The sequence below is a fragment of the Bos grunniens genome, chromosome 14 (genome assembly GCF_055505025.1).
Source record: "Bos grunniens cultivar Pamir isolate PY7600 chromosome 14, Bosgru_T2T1.0, whole genome shotgun sequence".
Taxonomy (NCBI): domain Eukaryota; kingdom Metazoa; phylum Chordata; class Mammalia; order Artiodactyla; family Bovidae; genus Bos; species Bos grunniens.
In genome coordinates this window covers 74,567,121-74,585,650 of record NC_141178.1, presented here as the reverse complement: position 1 = coordinate 74,585,650, position 18,530 = coordinate 74,567,121, and the positions used below count along the sequence as shown (strand labels likewise).

Sequence of the window (18,530 nt, the reverse complement as noted above, 5' to 3'; positions counted from 1 at the left end):
CGCAGTGGGAAGCCCACGCACCCTAGACCCCATGCTCTGCCGCAAGGGAAGCCACTGCAGTGGGAAGCCCGTGCACCACAGCCAGAGAGGAGCCTCCGCTCGCTGCAACCAGAGAACAGCCCGCAAAGCAAAGAGGACCCGGCACAGCCAAACATAAATAAATAAAAAAAAATTATATTTAAAAAAGCCATTAGTGGGCAGACAAGACATGCAAGAAGAAATGCCTGGTAACATACCAAGAAACTTCAATAGATGTTTCCAGAGACAGATTCACCATGAAACTAATGAAATTTAAGCTGTAACTCCGGTTCTTATTTTTTTAATCATATTTGTCTTCTTTTCCCTAAACTTTTACTTCTTTTCTTCCACAAATGACCCTATTTTATTCCTTTATTAAATACTGTGATATCTATCTCAACAACAATGAGATGGAGTCCCTTACTTTTAAGTTTTAAATATTTTTTTCTGCACTGCATGAGACACATCAGACATCTTCAGGTGGTACCAACTGAGTTCCATTGCCCTGGGCTCTTACTTTAAATCAAAAGTTGGGAAACTTTTTCTTTAAAAGTCAAATAGTAAATATTTTAGGCCTTTGGGCCAGATAGACTCAGCTGCAGTTACTCAGCTCTCCTATTGCCTCACAAAAACAGCCACGGACCACATATAAACAAAGGAGTGTGGCTATGGTATAAAAATTTATTTATAAAAATGGCAGCTGCCTAGATTTGGCCTGAGGGACACAGTTTGCACACATCTGTGGATCCAGAGGTTGATCAGTTCAGTTTAGTTGCTCAGTTGTGTCCGACTCTTTGCGACCCTATGGACTGCAGCACACCAGGCCTCCCTGTCCATCACCGACTCCCAGAGCTTACTCAAACTCATGTCCATTGAGTTAGTGATGCCATCCAACCATCTCATCCTCTGTCATCCCTTCTCCCACCTTCAATCTTTCCCAGCATCAGGGTCTTTTCCAATGAGTTGGAAACTTATCCAGAGTTTCATAGGGACAGAATATAGATAGATCAAGATATAGATATCGATTTCTGTGATTTTTTGTGATTATGATATTCTTGCTTAATTTCAAGGACAAGGAAGGTTTTTAAACACAAAATTATTTTTTCTATATTCCAGTAAAGCCACTTTTTTGACCCTATGAACAGAAGACTATAGGGAAAGAGGTGAAAAGCTTGCATCTGAATGCCTGCTATTTGCCTGGATTCATAGCAGTTTATGTATATGGTTCTCTTTTTATTTACATGACCATCCCATAAGGTAGGTTTAGAGGGTCCCTAATTCCACAATTAATAGTAATCAGTGAATATCTACTTAAAGGTATCTGCTGAAAATGGGTACTAAACTTCATACTAAACAGTGAAGAAAATTTCTCATTAGTATGTGATCACAAAAATATAATTAAAATACAAAAATGTGTTTATTGTATCTCAGGTCACAAAATTTAAATTATAATTGCAACTATGCTCTAATTTTTACAATGCACAAAGACTCAGTTGAGTGTTAATTTGAGGTTATATTTTCTTTGCCAAAACTTGATGATAATACAACATGACTTCACATTTTATTCTCTCAACGTTTGGGGGGAAGGATTGTATGGTGTTTTTCACCCTTTGAAATATCATTTGATCTGTCTTTAATTGTTCTAGTAAGCTTGTCGCTTGTTAACGGTTTTGCTGTATTTAGAACAGCTCTTCATCATCATATCCATCAACTTCACAAAATCCTGCATCCTTTGTAAGCTCTGCCTTTTCTTTTTGCAAATGGTCCATACTCTACTGTTGGATGATGTCCCTGATGGAGAGACAGAGGCTGCACTGCAAGGCCATGATGTGCAGGATACAGGCTTCTGTTAGACTATCAGGTAGCCAAAGTATAGGAGTTTCAGCTTCAACATCAGTCCTTCTAATGAATATTCAGGACTGATTTCCTTTAGGATTGATTGATTTGACTGGTTTGATTGCTGTCCAATGGACTCTAAAGAATCTTCAGCACCACAGTTTGAAAGCATCAGTTCTTCAGCAGTCAGCCTTCTTTATGGTCCAACTCTCATATCTGTACATGACTACTGGAAAAATCATAGCTTTGACTATGCGGACCTTTGTCAGCAAACTGATGTCTCTAATACAGAGAAGAAACTCACATAATGGAGGAAGTAAAAGAATAATTGGTCTCCTGAGATGGCTGAAAGGGAGGTTGGTGTGCTGAGCCACTGGCATTAGAATAAACAGATAAAATGATCCTAGGATATTTTCTTCAGATGATCCTTAACTGCAGCCCCTCCCCCAATTGCACGCACAACCTCTACATGTATTTAGGATGGTTCTGACTGTTTCACACTGTGTTATGATTTGTCTGTGTTACTCACAGTTACATAGGGATATGTACCCTGTGTGGAGTATATGTTAAGAATACTTGTTGAATGAATAAATTAATTTTGAAATACTTAAAAAAAAAATCGGTGAGGCATGGAGAGAGAGAGAGACAAAACAGAAAGAGAAGGGAAGAACCCGTCTAGCCACTCCTCTCTGTCTTCCATCCGTGAGACTGATAATTCCACCCATGAGTCTGGAATCCAGTTCATATCTTCAGCATAAAGTGCAATGTGCAGGAGACCAAAGAGTGCGTCCCCTTCTCAGGTAAAGGAGGGCTTCCTTGATGCTTTCCGCTTTATAAATTAATGATTGTTTTCAAATCTCAGCAAGTAAATTCCCCAGGTTGCCGGTACTTTTCAATCCCTGGAGATGCAAGAAAATACCAACTTCCGACGAGTGTTTGCTGCCCCCTGCTGGCTAAAGCCTGGTTCTCCACGCCCCCCTGCGAATGGGAACCAGGCTGAAACTGCGTATTGGTGACCGGTTAAGGTCGAGTTGTCCCCTCACCTGGCTCTGAAATCACAATTAGAGCTTAAAGGGACTTAAGTACCTAGCTCCGACCTCTCCTCTAAACTTTAGACTTGAATTTCTATCAGCTTACTGGATATTCCCACTTGGACCTCAAACAGTAGGTCCACAGCATGATTTATCTTTGCTGGCTTGTTGGCTTCTGTATACATACTCCTGAAGCCTTTGAAAACCACGTTGTCCACCCTCTCACCTCCCCGCATTGAGTCTCCTCTAGCTTGGCCTCCCTGTCTCATTGGTGGAGATGCAAGGCCACAAACTTCATTTTAGCCAGGCTTGTTCTTAACAACCCCTCAGCATGCCGTATCTTCTCCTCTTTGTCATTCTCAGCCCTCGAGACCTACCCCATCTCCAACTTCGGGCTGCTTTCTATTGCTGGGAAGTTTAGCAGTCTCATGCCTTGAGGGTTGCAACTTCCACCTCAACTGGATTTGTAAGATATTTATTTCACTAGACAGGCAGTGCCTGCCTTGGGACGAGTTCTCATGCTGGGTGTTAAGATGGTGCGCTGTATTTATGACACGGGGCAAGCAGTGATTACAATATGATAACGGGCTGTGATCAGTGCTGGAATAGAAATGCCTCTGGGTGTTCTGTGATCCCAAGGGAGGGGTCACATGAGGAATTGTGCAGGCAGTAGCTGGGAGGCTCTAGGTGTGCCCGGTACTGTCAAGGTGTTGAAAGTTAAATTGCTTAGTCGTGTCAACTCTTTGCGACCCCAGCAGGCTCCTCCGTCCATGGGATTCTCCAGGCAAGAATACTGGAGTGGGTTGCCATTTCCTTCTTCAGGGGATCTTCCTGACCCAGGGATTGAACCCAGGTCTCCCGCATTAGAGGCAGACGCTTTAACCTCTGAGCCACCAGGGAAGCCCTGGTGTTAGCAGGGAAGTCAAAGTGCTAGCAGGAGGTAAAGGCGCACGTCGGGGGAGTGGGCAGGGAAGAGGAGCATTGAGAAGAGGGCTTGAGGAAGCACAGTGATTCTGGGGGTGGGGAAGCAAGAGGGGCTGGGGAAGGTCGGATCATAAAAGGCTCGCACCCCTTACTGAAGGAGAAGATTGAGTGGGGTTTAGTATCCTTGAACTCTCTGCACATGTACATGTTGTTCACATTGCCTAGGGGTCCGTGCTGCCGGTCAACACACACAAAATGGAGAATGTCCTGGATAAACTGGGACATATGATCCACGCTAGCTAAGACTCAGAGAGCCTTCCAACCCACTGACCACAGCCTCTGGGGTACTTCCTGCGTTGTTTTCCCAAAACCTGTGGACACTCAGATGATAACTTCAGCCAGACTCTCATGGGGTCATTTGTCCTGTTTCCCCCACTGGGCTAGGAAGTCCTTGAAAATGAGGGCTAAGTTTTTTATTCATGTGTGTATAAAATGCTCCTGCAGTGCAGAAGTTGCAGAAGACGCAGGTTCGATCCCTGGGTCCGGAAGATCTCTGTAGTCTTTTTACTGACGACACAGTTATCCTGCTAGTGATGATTCCTTCTGATGAATTTCTTTATCGATATAACGGGAATGATCATATCTACCTTGGGAGAAGGTTGCGAGGATAAATGAGCTGATAGGTGTAAGGTGGCAGATGGTAAGTGCTCACTAAAGAGTGGTGTTGGGTGTTGAGATTGTTACCATCATTGTCGTCATCATCATCGCCAGAGACTTGAATGAAGAGGAAGCAGGTTCCACACATGTCATGAATTTAAAATGACCAAACAGGAGGGAGCTGAAAATCTCATTTGGGTTCCTAGACAGGGTTGGAGACAGTCAGATCTGCAGGTCAGCAGGACTGTTGATCAGAAAATGCAATCAAGATCATCAAGGGGTGGGACCAGCACTCCGGGCCAAGCCAGCTCCAGGAGCAGACATCTCCAAACCTCCTTGTATCATGGTCCTCACCATCACACCATGAGTTGGTTTTCTGTTTGTCAGGACCGTCAGCTCAGGAGGACAGATCCAGCTTGTTCATCATTGAATTCCAGCTCTGCCTCCCCCAGTGCCTGCCATATACATATTCAACGGATGGATGGATCAATGAATGCACGAGTTGGGTACCCACTTACATAAACAAACCGAAAAGGCATGGATGGGGGCCTAGCAGGACAGAGCGCCGGATTACACGGAGCAGGAGAACTTGGAGTCTATGGCACCAAGACTCCCGCAGGCATTAGTTTCCCTCTTAGACACCAGGGTTTCCCCCGTGGTTCAGATGGTGAAGAATCTGCCTGCAGTGCTGGAGACCTATGTTCAATCCCTAGGTTAGAAAGATCCCCTGGAGAAGGGAATCTTACCCACTCCAGTATTCATGCCTGGAGAATTCCATGGACAGAGGAACCTGGCGGTCTATAGTTCATGGAGTTACAAAAAGCAGGGTCACGATGGAGCACATAACACTTTCACTTAGACACCCAGAGAACCTGATGCTGACCATTGAACCAGAGTCCCCACCAAGAGGGACGGAGAACCTCTTTTCTTTGCTGAAATGATGAAGCGCGCAAGCGCGCGCGCGCACACACACACACACACACTGTCTCTCCACCACCCTCACTCTCTCACACACAGGGAGTTTATAAATACAATCATCTCAGAGGATTGTTTGCAGTTAGCTTCTGCCTGAGGCAGGGGCATGAACCAGATGAGCTCTCAGTGACTTTTTAGCGAGCAGCTCTGCATCACGGTGGCTTGGATTCTTTCTAGCATGAAACACACTTGATAATTTTAGAAACGATTCTGAAGATCCCCCAATTGAAAGAGATTATTTCCTTTAGTAACTACTGACTGTAAAAAAAAATAATAATAATAATAATCTGAAGATAATGGTAACAGAGACTTTCATTGAATTTATCAATCTTCAGATGAATTTGTTTTTATTCTAAGAATATTTTCATATGTTTGAAGGTCATAGTCCTGTGTGTGCAGGACCCATTATTAACGTAGTCACATTCCAGTTGATCGACCAAAGCTTGCGGTAACTTTGGTTTGTCAGGCAATCTGTAGTCCTCTAGGGCTGGGACCAGATGCTGTAACTCAAATTTTCACTGTTTCCACTAACTAGCTGGTAAAGTTATGCATGTTGCTCTCTCAAACCTGGTTTCCATAACTGTAGCATCAATTCCTAACTGCCTCACAGCTGTGTCACAAGGTTAAATGGGATAATGTAACAAGTCCACTCCTATGTCCGATGGATGCTGTAGCTTCATCCTGGCTATTACCCTTCTGCCTAGCCTCGGCACAGTCCAGAACAAGGCACTTCCTTAGTTTCTTTCTCCTTCCCTTCTAGGTTCCTGATTGTCCTGGGGTGCTTGATTCTGGCTGTCCTGACCACCTTCAGGGAGTACGAGACTGTTTCGGGGGACTGGCTCCTGCTGCTGGTGAGATGTGCACCCAGTGTGGTGCTGTGCTTCTGGGGCAGACGCTCCGGTGGGCCCTTCAGCGGTGAGGACAAGGAGGCCCTTGGGTGCAGTTTCCCCACAACTGCCTTTGGTTTCCTGGAGTCTCTGGCCAAGTCCAGAAGTAAGAAAAAGCAATGACAAATCGGTTGATGAAGCCTTCCTGGTGCACAGGTGGAGCAGGGAGCGAATGGCCATGTGTTATTCCAGATTAGAAAACAGGGGGCACGAACAAAGTCAAAGCAGAAACCAAGACCCAATGGCTAAACGATAACACCTTCTGATATGTAACGCAAAGGCGTGTTCGGTTCCAAACCCTGCCTCTGCTTTTCCTCCTTAAACCCTGAGGACCTCTTCCTTCAAGGCCAAGTACCAAATCCCATTTCTACATGAAAACTCCAAGGCCTTCCTCCTGGGCCCCTGCCCGTTTTCACCATCCAGTCTGTATCCTGCATGTGGTGGACAGCGTGTAGGCAGCAGTCTTGGGCAGATTACCTAACACCTTTGACTCAATTTCCTCCCATCCTTACCCACGGTATGTAAAAATGTAAGGCAAGGAGCACAGACCAATGGGCTGAGTGCAGCATCCATGCCCAGCCGGGAGGTGGCTTCCAGGAAGAGCTGGTTCCTGCTATGACCCCGGACAGCACTGGCCAGCTGGCCCTTTGAATGACCATGCCTTGGATAGGATCAGCCCACCTGTTTAGGGTGAGGCCCTGCCCTCTGCACAAGGGAAGGATGCCAACCACCCCCCCGCCCCCAATTAGGGGGATCTTGCTATTTCATAAACGCTAATCTGGTGAGCTAAGCGTGATGCCCATGGTATCTGAAACATCAGGTTCCTTTTCAGGGCAGGTCTGGAGCTGAGACCCGAGCAGGTGACTCCTGGGAAGCCACCCAGTTCCAGGAACTAAGTTTCAAGGATTGTTGCAACTCCCCAAGAGCCCCAGGGAAGTCACCAAACAGAAGGAGCAAAGTGTCTCTGTCTGATCAGCAAGGGAGGCCTGGGAGGGAGGGAGCGGTCTCTGTGTCCCAGGGGAGGAGAGTAGCACAGTAACACCCTGATGGGCGTGAGCTCTGAGCCTGATGATCTGCCTGGAATTCCTTCTTGGCCACTTTTGGCCTTGAAACATTTATTCAGCCACTCCTTCCCTGGCCTTGGTTTCTCAAAATATAAGCTGAGGGTAATATTATAAAATACCTCTGTGATTCCTGACCCCGGAGCTGCGCTCAATAACCACTGGCCACACTTAGCAATACCAGGGGCCAGACAACTCGTGGACAATTCCATCAATTCCTCTCCTTTCAACTCAACTGAACTTCTTAGGGGCTTTTTAGTATATTAAAGGAATTTGTAAGAAACGATCCATTAGGGGAAAAAAAGCATAGAAAAAAAGGCTTAATGTTCGGGACAGCCAGCTAGTGAAGACAGGAGCTGCCCCGCACTGAATGGGGGTGATCAGCCTGTCCTAACCCCTCCGTCCACCAAACCGGCAACCACAGAAATCCAACTCTTCAGAACTTCAGAACAGAAATCGCTGGTTCCGGACAACTGGGTCCGAGCTAATCAGCGTCTCTCCATATGTTCTTCCACGCAGGAAACATTTGCTATTTTCATCTTCGGAGCCGAGTTTGCTTTGAGGATCTGGGCTGCCGGCTGTTGCTGCCGATACAAAGGCTGGCGGGGACGACTGAAGTTTGCCAGGAAGCCCTTGTGCATGTTGGGTGAGCCCTGACCCCGGGCCCAGGGGCTCCTCGGCCCCCTCTTTGGGTACATTGCTTCTCGGAAGCAATTTTAAGCAGACACAATTCGTCTGGGAAACCCTACACATGGTGGGGGCCGGCCTTGCCTCTCACGCTCCCTTCAACCCTCCAGCAGGTACTGAGTACCTGCCCCTGTGGCTTCTTTTTAGAATGAGTCCGCAGGGCAGGGATTCTTCATGGGAGTTGGGATCGGGGGGTACTCTCGGCGTTTGGAATGCAAAGGTGCAGCCATTGTAGGACTCTGAACATCCCCAGTCCCTGTGAAGCCACAGTTGCCAATTGCCTTCCAGTTGGCTGCAGTGGAGTTAGAAGGTGTGGCACGTCCATCGCTGGTTGGGAGTTACTTCTGTAGGATCACATGATGTCCATTTTACAGAGGTGGAAACTGAGGCTCACGGTTCTGAGGCATTCTCCAGTCACACAGGAAGTAAGCAGCGGATTCCATCCTAACACCCAGGTCTGCAAGAATCTACCACTTTGCCCTCCCAAGGGAGGGCAACACCACATTGCTGTGTCCTGACCCAAAAGTTGCTCTGGGGATGTGTCACGGATACCCCTCCATCCGGATATAGGCATTTTCATAGCAGAGATGGTGGAAGCTCTCACACACCCCTATTGGTGCAGGATAGAACCCACCTCCACCCCTAGCCCACCTAGGGGGAACCCCTAGGTTCCCATCTGAAGATCCTACCAAAATCATAGAGAGACAGGATGAAATCTGCCTTCAGTGATGCTTAGGAATCTGGGAGCTTTGAATTCCTAGAAGTAGTTAAAGTTAGAGGATCATAGAATATCAGGGCTGGAAGGAACCTTCAGGAGCATTTGGCTGAACATGCCTTCCTGTCTGCTGCTCCAGCTCCTTTCACAGCAGCCTTTATGTGGTTCCCCCAGATTTTACTTGCATACCTCCAGTCACAGGGCACTCACCACCTCTCAAGGTTATTCATTCCATCTTAACTCCTCGGACTCTCTTCAGATGTTTGAGCTCAGCCATTCTGTCCCTGCTCTCCACTCCAGCAATCTCCTGTCCTCAGGAAAAATGTACTTCATGGCTTCAACTCCATCTTACATCCCATCTTGTTAGCATCACAGACCCTCCCCTCTGAGCTGCTGCTTCTTCTTCCCTGCCCTTTTGAAAACTGACCCCCAGGACAGAATACAGCCCTGTTTGGTATGAATGGCCAGCCCAGGGAGGAAGAGCTAGACCCTTGCTCTGTCCTCGCTGCCAGTTTCCCTCCGTATCACCTGGGACTAAGTTGCCAGGTTTGCAGGTTGCCTCACACCGAGGACAGTACCACCCTCACCATTAGCTGAAGCCCTTTTTCTTCTTCCCATCTGCTGCTGAGGCTGGAAAGCTGAGGTTTTTGTCTAGTGCTCAGAATTTCGAATGTAGGTAGGGGGGGTGTGTGTGTGTGTGTGTATGCATGCACACACGTGCAGTTTTGGAGAACTTTTCAGTTACTTAATTTTTTCCACATTTTTTTCTCTCTTCCTCTGTCCTCCTTCTCTGTCTACCTGTGTCTTAGTCTGTTCAAGCTGCTTTAACAGAATACCACACAGAGTAGCTTATAAATAACGGAAATTTATTCCTTACAGTTCTGGAGGCTGAAAGTCTGAGGCTGGGGTGCCAGCGGGGTCAGCTTCTGGTGAGAGTTCTCTTCCTGGTTCATAGACACTGTCTTCTTGCTGTGCCCTCACGAGGAGGAAGGGGCTCTCCAGAGTCTCTTTCTTCCTTAAGGGCACTTGTCCCATTCATGAGGGCTCCACCTCCATGACCTAATCACCTCCCAGAGGCGCCCCCCCCGCCCCCCCGCCAGCACCATCACACCAAGAGACAGGACTCAATATATGAATTTGAAAGGAAACAAACGTTTGGTCTTTCAAAACCCCCAACTTTCCTTTGCCTTCCTCTTTCCTTCCCTATCCTTCACATCTTAATTCATTATTGACCAGGGGATTTTTGGAGAAACTAATGGCGCTTTTATTCTGGCCAGCCAAAATTAATTGTTATTTCACCAACACTCTGTGCATCGTTATACTCAACAGTTACACTTGACACACCTGTGAAGTCTTCCAGTGTTTGTGAAATGTTGTCTTCAGTCTACTCTTGAGTGGAAGCAAAGGCGCATTCTCCAGCACTGTGAGTTTCATTTTCACTTTCTGTATCAGAATCAATCACTGAGCTTTTCTTGTCTTTTGTTGGTCTGCTGTTCACGTCACCTGAATCAGAGCTACATTCTGAAGAACTATCATCTTCTGAGACACTGGTATATATGTCACTCTGATAGTCAGAGAAAGTATCTGCATAAAATTCACCAAAAAATTCTTCTTCACCCAAAATTTCACGGTGCATCATTTTTAAAAACTTTATGGTAATAAATTTGCATTTGTAATATACACAGGGTTGGAACAAAAACCTAATGGAGCAAAATGTGAATGATAATGACAATATAAGTTGTATAATGAAAGCTTGATCAATTTTAAGCTCTAACAACTTTACACAGTGATGTTAATTGTTTCACTCTTTAAGAGCATATTGATAACATCTCCAATCAATAATGTTCAGATCACAAAAGATGTGTTAATACGTCTCTGGTCAATAATGTGTTAAGCTGACTTCTTTTTCGTCTTTGGGGTGACCTCTCCAGTGCTGACCAGAAGTCTTTGTGTGTGTGTGTGTGTGTGTGTGTATTTTAGCAGGGCATGGAGGGGGTGACTTTGAGATTGACGGTGCCCAAATTCTGAGGTCTCTGCCAACTTAGAGCAGTCCTAGTATATGGAGCCCCACTGGAACAGGAGGGTTTCCAGCAGAATAGTCTCACGACTCTAGGATCATAAGGGAGCTCCAGCTTTTGTTCTCCTCCTGTCCCTTCTGGAGAGATGAGACTGGCCCTCAGCCTCCACCATCCTGGCTGGCTTCTTTCCTGATGTTGCTGCATTTTCTCTTCTGCTCATCTAACTTCTCCCATAACGTGGCCCTCATAGGTAGAGTTGTTTTGCTCTGTTTGACCAGAGGGTGGCTATCCTGTGCACGTGCATCATGTCCTCCTCATTTGAAACAGCCTCAGACCCTGCCCTGTCACTGTGGCTGAGTCTCTCTGGGCTGAGATTTGCTGCCCTAGTGTCAGAGTGTCATAGACTCATGTCACATTTACCCTGCGTCTAGGTTTTTTTTATTTTCTGCAAACCTGAAAAGTGGATATCTTTACACAGACAGAGAAGCCCAACCAAGGATATAGATATACTGGTATCCAGATGTCTGACCCCTAGTTTTCCCCAGAGTTTAGGCATATATGGGAGACACTTTCACATGGTCGAAAGGATGCCAGCTTTTTTGGGCAGACATACTTGGTGTGGATTTAGGAACCTAATCCGAGCAGGGTAGCCGGCACAAACAAAGGTACGGAGATGTGAGAGACCACAGTGAACCCAGAAAACCACACATGCTTCTAGAAGGTTCCCTAGGGCCAGGTCACAGAGGGTTTTCAGAAGCTTGGACTTGGCCCATTGGATAAACATTCCAAGTGTCTTCCTTGTACCCTGATGCCCTTGCAAAAACAAACCAACTAAACAGTTCTGTGGTTGACATCTTTTGAGAAAGGCTAGACTTCATTGGTAAAAGTGACAGCCCCAGGACATAATAGTACATTAAAGGCCCTGAGAGTCCTGCAGTAGTAAAACCTGTTTAATTGATTCTTTTTCTAATTTACTGGATCACGGGATCCTTTGTGCTTGCTAGTCCCCTGCAGTGCAGTGGGGACATAATAGATCCTGGAGCTGGGGGGAAGAACATTGAAGGGAATGTGAACGAGACCAGGGCCCTCTTCCTTCCATCTTTGACCGTTTACCTTCAGGAGCCAGCTTGGCCCTTTGAGAACTGCCTCACCCCCTTGGCCTCTGCTTGCAGCTCTGGTGGACATTTCTGGGTCTCCTCCTGACAGCAGCCCCCCATGTCTGGGGCGGGTCCCATGCTTTCCTGCACCCTACCCCAGGGTCTTCTCTGAAACTGAGAGAGGTCACTGGGCAGTGCAGCTCGGAAGTGTGGGCATGTTGATGACGCCCTCGGCCAGCAGGGGGCGGGAGCCTGTGGACAGAGACCCCAGCTCCCATCTTTCAGAGGGATGATGGTGGGAGGTGTTCTGCCTACAGCTCTGAGGTTCCAGCAGCAGCAGCAGCCCCCACAAGACCTCTGCCCTGGCCTTTCCCCTGCCTCCCTCTCCCCTCCCTTCTGCTTCCCGAGTTCACCTCCCTTTCAGTCACCCGCAGCCAGGACCCTCTCAAAGCTTGCTTGCAGGGGAAAGTGAAAGTGAAGTCTCTCAGTTGTGTCGGACTCTTTGTGACCCCATGGACTATAGTCCGCCAGTGTCCTCTGTCCATGGGCTTTTTCCAGGCAAGAATATTGGAGTGGGTTGCCATGCCCTGCTCCAGGGGATCTTCCCGACCCAGGGATCGAACCCCAGTCTCCCGCATTGCAGGCAGATGCCTTACCGTCTAAGCCACCAGGGAAAGGGGAAACCCACAGTTAAACAGCATCTGAGCTTCAGACCACCTCTCCACCACCTGGGCAGCCCCAATCCCCTCTCAGCCAGAGAGGGACCCCCCAAGGACCACCGCTGGAGGGTCTTGGAGCATCACTTCCCTGGGATTGGAGTGAGCGCTGGCGTCCTGCATCCAATCCCAACTCGGCCACATCTGGCTGCAGGGCCCTGGAAAGGAGTTCACACTCAGAGCTCCTGTTTCCTCACTCATCGCAGAAGAACACGTATCCCACGGGTATCACGATTTAACACGGCACCTGCCCGTCTGTGGCCAACAGCGCAGTGACGGCTCCCACGCTCTGGCCTGACCTCCTTCCCCCCTCTTCCCTGCCACCCTCCACCCTCTTTCCAGACATCTTTGTGCTGATCGCGTCCGTGCCTGTGGTTGCCGTGGGAAACCAGGGCAACGTCCTGGCCACGTCCCTGCGGAGCCTGCGCTTCCTGCAGATCCTTCGGATGCTGCGAATGGACCGGAGGGGCGGCACCTGGAAGCTCCTGGGCTCGGCCATCTGCGCCCACAGCAAAGTAAGTGCCGCCGAGAAGCCGCTGGACCACCGCGCTTGCTTCCTTCCTACCCCCATCCGGTCCACGGCATCCCCTCCCAGACGGTGTCCCCGGGGGGTCCTGCCACCACTGATGGTGGTGGGAAGGAGGAACGCAGACACAGGTAGACCAGATTCAAACAACACTGGCCACATCACTCAACCCTCTTTGACCGCAGTTTTCCTCTTTCCAAACACAGGGATGATAATGCGGGGGCCCCTAATGCAAAGCAGTGTGGGGTGGAAGGATGTCACCCAGGTGGGTTGGAATCCAGACTCTATTGGTGTGACTCTGGAGACTTCCTGTAACCCCTCTAGGCTTCCCTGGTAGCTCAGATGGTAAAGAATCTGCCTGCACTTCAGGAGATCCTGGTTCAATTCCTGGGTCAGGAAGATCCCCTGGAGAAGGAAAATGGCAACCCACTCCAGTATTCGTGCCTGGAGAATCCCCTGGACAGAGGAGCCTGGCGGGCTGCAGTCCATGGGGTCGCAGAGAGTCGGACATGACTGAGCCACTGACACACACTGTAACCACTCTGGGTCTTCTCTCCTGTGTTTATAAAACAGAAATGATATGCACTCACCTCGTAGGGTGAAAAGACTTAGAATACACTCAGTTCATAGATATGGTGGCTCAGCTGCTGTTGTTATTATGTAGTCATAAGCACAGTGCCTGGACTTGGTATTTGATACAGATTAGCTCACCCCAGGATCAGCACTGTTCTTATCTCAGTTCAGGGATAAGGAAGCAGATACGGAAAGAGAAAGTGAGCTGCCCAGGCTGTCTGGCTTCAGAGCCTGTGTTCAGTGGCTTGCTAGTGGTAGCTCTTGCCTCTACAAGGCAGATGAGAAGCTAAGACCAAGAGGCCAATGTATCTGGAGCTGCCATGCTCTGCATTTCTCTCCTATGGTTAGCCCAAACCTTTGGTACCACTTTCTTTTAACATCCCTGCCTTGGCTGGACCCTGGAGAAATGAAGGAAAACCTTTGAGTGGCAGGAAAAAAACACAACACACTCAGAAGCCAGTTCGGGAGAGATCAGAGCAAAGGGCTCCTGAGATGTGTGTTCCTTAGAGCAGCAGTCTCCAGCTTTTTTGGCACCAGGGACCAGTTTTGTGGAAGACCATTTTTCTATGGACCGGGAGTGGGGGTGGTTTGGGGAGGATTCAAGTGCATTACCATTTAGCCTGTGCTTTATTTCTATTATTATTAAATCATCAGCTCCACCTCAGATCATCAGGCATTAGATCCTGGAGCTTGGGGACCCCTGCTTTAGGGGATAAAGTGAAAGCTGCCTTCACTGAGAAGAGAGCATCTTCTTGTGCCAATCTTGGTGGGTACAGTGTACACGGTTGGCACCTGGAGCAGACCCCCGTTCCTGGGAGGATGTGCTCAGCCCTTTAACTGCTCTGAGAGTTGGCTGCCAATGTTCCCAGCTGTCCCTTCCCTGGAAAAGCACAGGAGAGCTGCCCGGCCCAGGAGCTTATATTGTTCTTAGCTTCCGCCTCCCCCATCAGGGCGGCCCACAGCCAGTGACTCACTGACACCAGGATCCAGCCCTGTGGGGCTGCTCATGCTGCAGAGCTTCCCGTGGAATCAGGCTGAGGGAGGCTCCAGCATGGAGCACACCCTCACTGAGCTCTTTCTTCTGCCCTGTCCGGCTTCTCTCATTCCCTCTGTTCCAAGACCCTCCCTCAATCATCATGCTTGTTGTTTAGTCACTCACTCATGTCTGACTCTTTTGTGACCTCTTTGACTTTAGCCTGCCAGACTCCTCTGTCCATGGGATTCTCCAGACAAGAACACTGGAGTGGGTTGCCATTTCCTTCTCCAAGGAATCTTCCTAACACAGGGATCGAACCTGCATCTCCTGGCAGGTGGATTCTTTACCATCTGAGCCACCAGGGCAGCCCTCACATGCTCCTAAATCTCCATCTCAAACTTTGCTTCTGGGGAACTACACCGAAAGCAGGGAGCCCGGGCCGAGTTGCCATTGAGGAGCTCAGAGTTTTCCTTATAAATCTTAACATTATCTGCCACCCAACCTGGGCAAGCCCAGAATGCTCCTGCAAAGCTCCTGGATTCCTCCCGTTCAGGTACACACCCAGATATGTCAGCATCTCATAGTAGAATGAATAGAAGCTTAAGAGTCAGACAGCAGCTCAGTGCAAATTGCAGCTCTGCCACCTTCGAGCCGTAAGACTTTAAGAATGCTGCTCTCTTTTCATGAGAGCTTCCTCAGTGGTTAAAATGTGAATACTTCCGGCTGCTCACGTGAGCCAAGGTACATGTCAGTACCTGGTGAATAATTAGTGCTCATTAGTAGTAGCATGTATTATTCCAAACAGTACAAACAAATAACAGAAAGAAAATGAAATACTAATTTAAAACACTTAGAGTCTCACATCTGAAAACGCAGTTTCTTCCCATACATGTTTTATTCCCTGTCTGCTCCACTTCTGGCCACAGGCTCAGGGAGATAGGGCTTTTTTTTTTTTTTTTTTTTTTTGAGAGAGAGTTCTTTCTTTCTTTCTTTCTTGTTTTCTCTTTTTTTTTCTTTCTTTCTTTCTTCACCTGAACTATTTTATTATTTTATTGTTATTATTACTATTTGGCCATGCCGCGTGGTGTATGGGACCCTAGTTCCCCAACCAGGGATCCAACACACACCCCCGGCATTGGAAGCATGGAATCTCAATCACTAGACCACCAGGGAAGTCCCTATTTTATCTGTTATCAGAGGACATGTTAGCAACACCTAAGCTGGTGTCCATGCAGCTGAACTGATTCACGGCTCTGGTGGAAATCAGGACTGAAAATGGCTGGGTAAGGCCCTCGTCCTGTGTTCCTTCAGATTAGAATATACGACAGTTGGATGTTTGCCATGAATACCTGAGAAAAGATGGTCCACGCTGCCGGACCCCACACCTGCAGCTTAGCAGGTGGAATCAGGACAGAATCACAGGTCTGCAGCCGGAGACCAAAGGCAGACGGAGCAACTGCTTGGCCAGCTCCGTGCCCCATCTTTCCCCCAGCAGTCCCGGCTGGACGAGCCCTCAGCCTTTCACTGTCCCTGAGCTCCAGCGTGGCTGCAGGCCTGGCCTTCACTTCCAGAGCAGGCAGTGTATTCAGAAAGTATAAGCGCTTACCTGGATTTGAGTCCAGCATTTACTAACTGCAGGAGCTTAGACCTGTTCCTTCTCTGAACCTGGTGAACAAACACCACTTCATTTCTTCATTCATTCATTCAAAAAAAAGTGTTCTCTGGGCCAAGTTCCATGCTGGACACTCCTGGAAACTCAGAGATGAAGAGTGAGAGCCCCACAGGGTAGGACTTTAATGCTCTTACTAAAGTTGGGATCGGCCAGACTCTGCTTCCAGAACAAATAAGCCCTGGAGTCTCTGTTCAGTTCAGTTCAGTTCAGTTCAGTTGCTCAGTCGTGTCCGACTCTTTGTGACCCCATGAATCACAGCACGCCAGGCCTCCCTGTCCATCACCAACTCCCGGAGTTCACTCAAACTCAGGTCCATCGAGTCGGTGATGCCATCCAGCCATCTCATCCTCTGTCGTCCCCTTCTCCTCCTGCTCCCAATCTTTCCCAGCATCAGGGTCTTTTCCAATGAGTCAACTCTTCTCATGAGGTGGCCAAAGTATTGGAGTTTCAGCTTTGGCACCAGTCCTTCCAATGAACACCCAGGACTGATCTCCTTTAGAATGGACTGGTTGGATCTCCTTGCAGTCCAAAGGACTCTCAAGAGTCTTCATGCCTTAACACAAAAATGTGGGCGTCTTCTCGTGCACACTGTGTCTGATGTGGGTCGAGTGGCCCTGGCTTGTCTTGGAAATGAGCCTTGAGTCACTGAGGCAAGGGAAGGGGGCCTGCGAGCATCCTCTAGAATGGACCTAACACAGGAAGTAGTTCCCATCATTTCCACGGACTGGACCTCAGACCCTCGGCTGCCACTTGACTGCTGGGGGGCTCAGGTGTGTGCAGGAGCCTGTGGACGTCGGGGGGCAGCCACTGCCACGGAGCGGCTGGCGAACATTGCATCAAGTCAGAATTACCTTGAATGGCCTTTGAGGGACTGCAAGGCACAGTGGGGACTCATTTCCCTCCCCATTGACCACTGCGCCAGCTCTTCATCCCACACAGCCGGGACTTCCATACGCACACGGACAGCTGTTTCTCTGGTTCAGCATTTGGAGGCAGAGAGTATGAAAGAATGTAGTCACGCTGGAATCACACTCAACAGGGTGAAAGGTTCGTGACTAGGGAAGGACCATCCACTTCGTCCTTTCCTTCTCAAACCCCGGTGGAGTGGACACTCACGGAGGGAAAGGGCTGATGGATTGCCTGCAGCATCTCAACCAACCTCTGTCTGCTGTGAACTCACACGAGGGCACCAGGCACCTGATGCTGTGGCAAAGGTCAGACCTATAAGCGAATGAGCATAACAGAGACCTAACATCTGTTTAGAAAATGGTGAAGACGTAGAAGGGAAAAAAAAAAGCTGGAAATGAAAGCTCGCTCTAGTTGGGGGAGCAAACATCCAGAAAGCTCTCGTAATGGAGATGACACGAGTCTTAGGTGCCCCAGTGCTCTCGTGTTGGGCCCCCGGGGAGGGGCCCGGAGGACAGAGGACCCATGTGAGCAAAGGCTCAGAGAGATACGATGGACCCAGGAGGCCCGCTGATTGGCCACGGACGGTCGGATAGATGAACTCTGTCGATGTGAACGGCTTCATTCTCCGTGATGACTTAGCAGCAACGTCAGGCCTAATCTCCAGACTGTGTTTGCCCATGACCTTGACTTTCATCTGTCCAACCTACCAGGGTAACCCTTGGAGGTGGAATAGAATGAGAAGGATAGGAAGCACCTCAGGGATCATCATGGTCAGGGTGTTTGAAACTTCAGTGGTTTGCCCATCTTTGTCATGTCTCTGTCCCACCCTTACCATTACCACTCTTAACATTTTTTCTTTACATCAGCTCTGTCTTGTTTTCGAGGATACCCCAGTCTATCATGCGATCATACCCACGAAATAATGGTTTTATGTTTAATTTATGCTAACATGGTTTAAATCGGTATGTGATTCAGTTCAGTTCAGTTCAGTCGCTCAGTCGTGTCTGACTCTTTGCAACCCCATGAATCCCAGCACGCCAGGCCTCCCTGTCCATCACCAACTCCCGGAGTTCACTCAAACTCAGGTCCATCGAGTCGGTGATGCCATCCAGCCATCTCATCCTCTGTTGTCCCCTTCTCCTCCTGCTCCCAATCTTTCCCAGCATCAGGGTCTTTTCCAATGAGTCAACTCTTCGCATGAGGTGGCCAAAGTACTGGAGTTTCAGCTTTAGCATCATTCCTTCCAAAGAAA

The 18,530-nt window shown here is 48.5% G+C and overlaps 1 protein-coding gene across 5 annotated transcripts in view; it reads left to right on the top strand.

Moving 5' to 3' along the window:
* KCNQ3 (potassium voltage-gated channel subfamily Q member 3) overlaps positions 1-18,530 on the top strand; it is a 291,454-nt gene that overhangs the window by 239,863 nt on the left and 33,061 nt on the right. For 4 of the 5 annotated variants that reach the window (XM_086337371.1, XM_086337372.1, XM_086337373.1 and 1 more), the window contains 3 exons: positions 6,202-6,292; positions 7,909-8,035; positions 12,965-13,137. In XM_086337371.1, coding sequence (XP_086193497.1) covers positions 6,202-6,292; positions 7,909-8,035; positions 12,965-13,137 — 391 coding nt within the window. Of the gene's footprint in view, positions 1-6,201; positions 6,293-7,908; positions 8,036-12,964; positions 13,138-18,530 lie in introns of those variants that run through there. The other variant, XM_086337375.1, reaches the window with a different exon arrangement.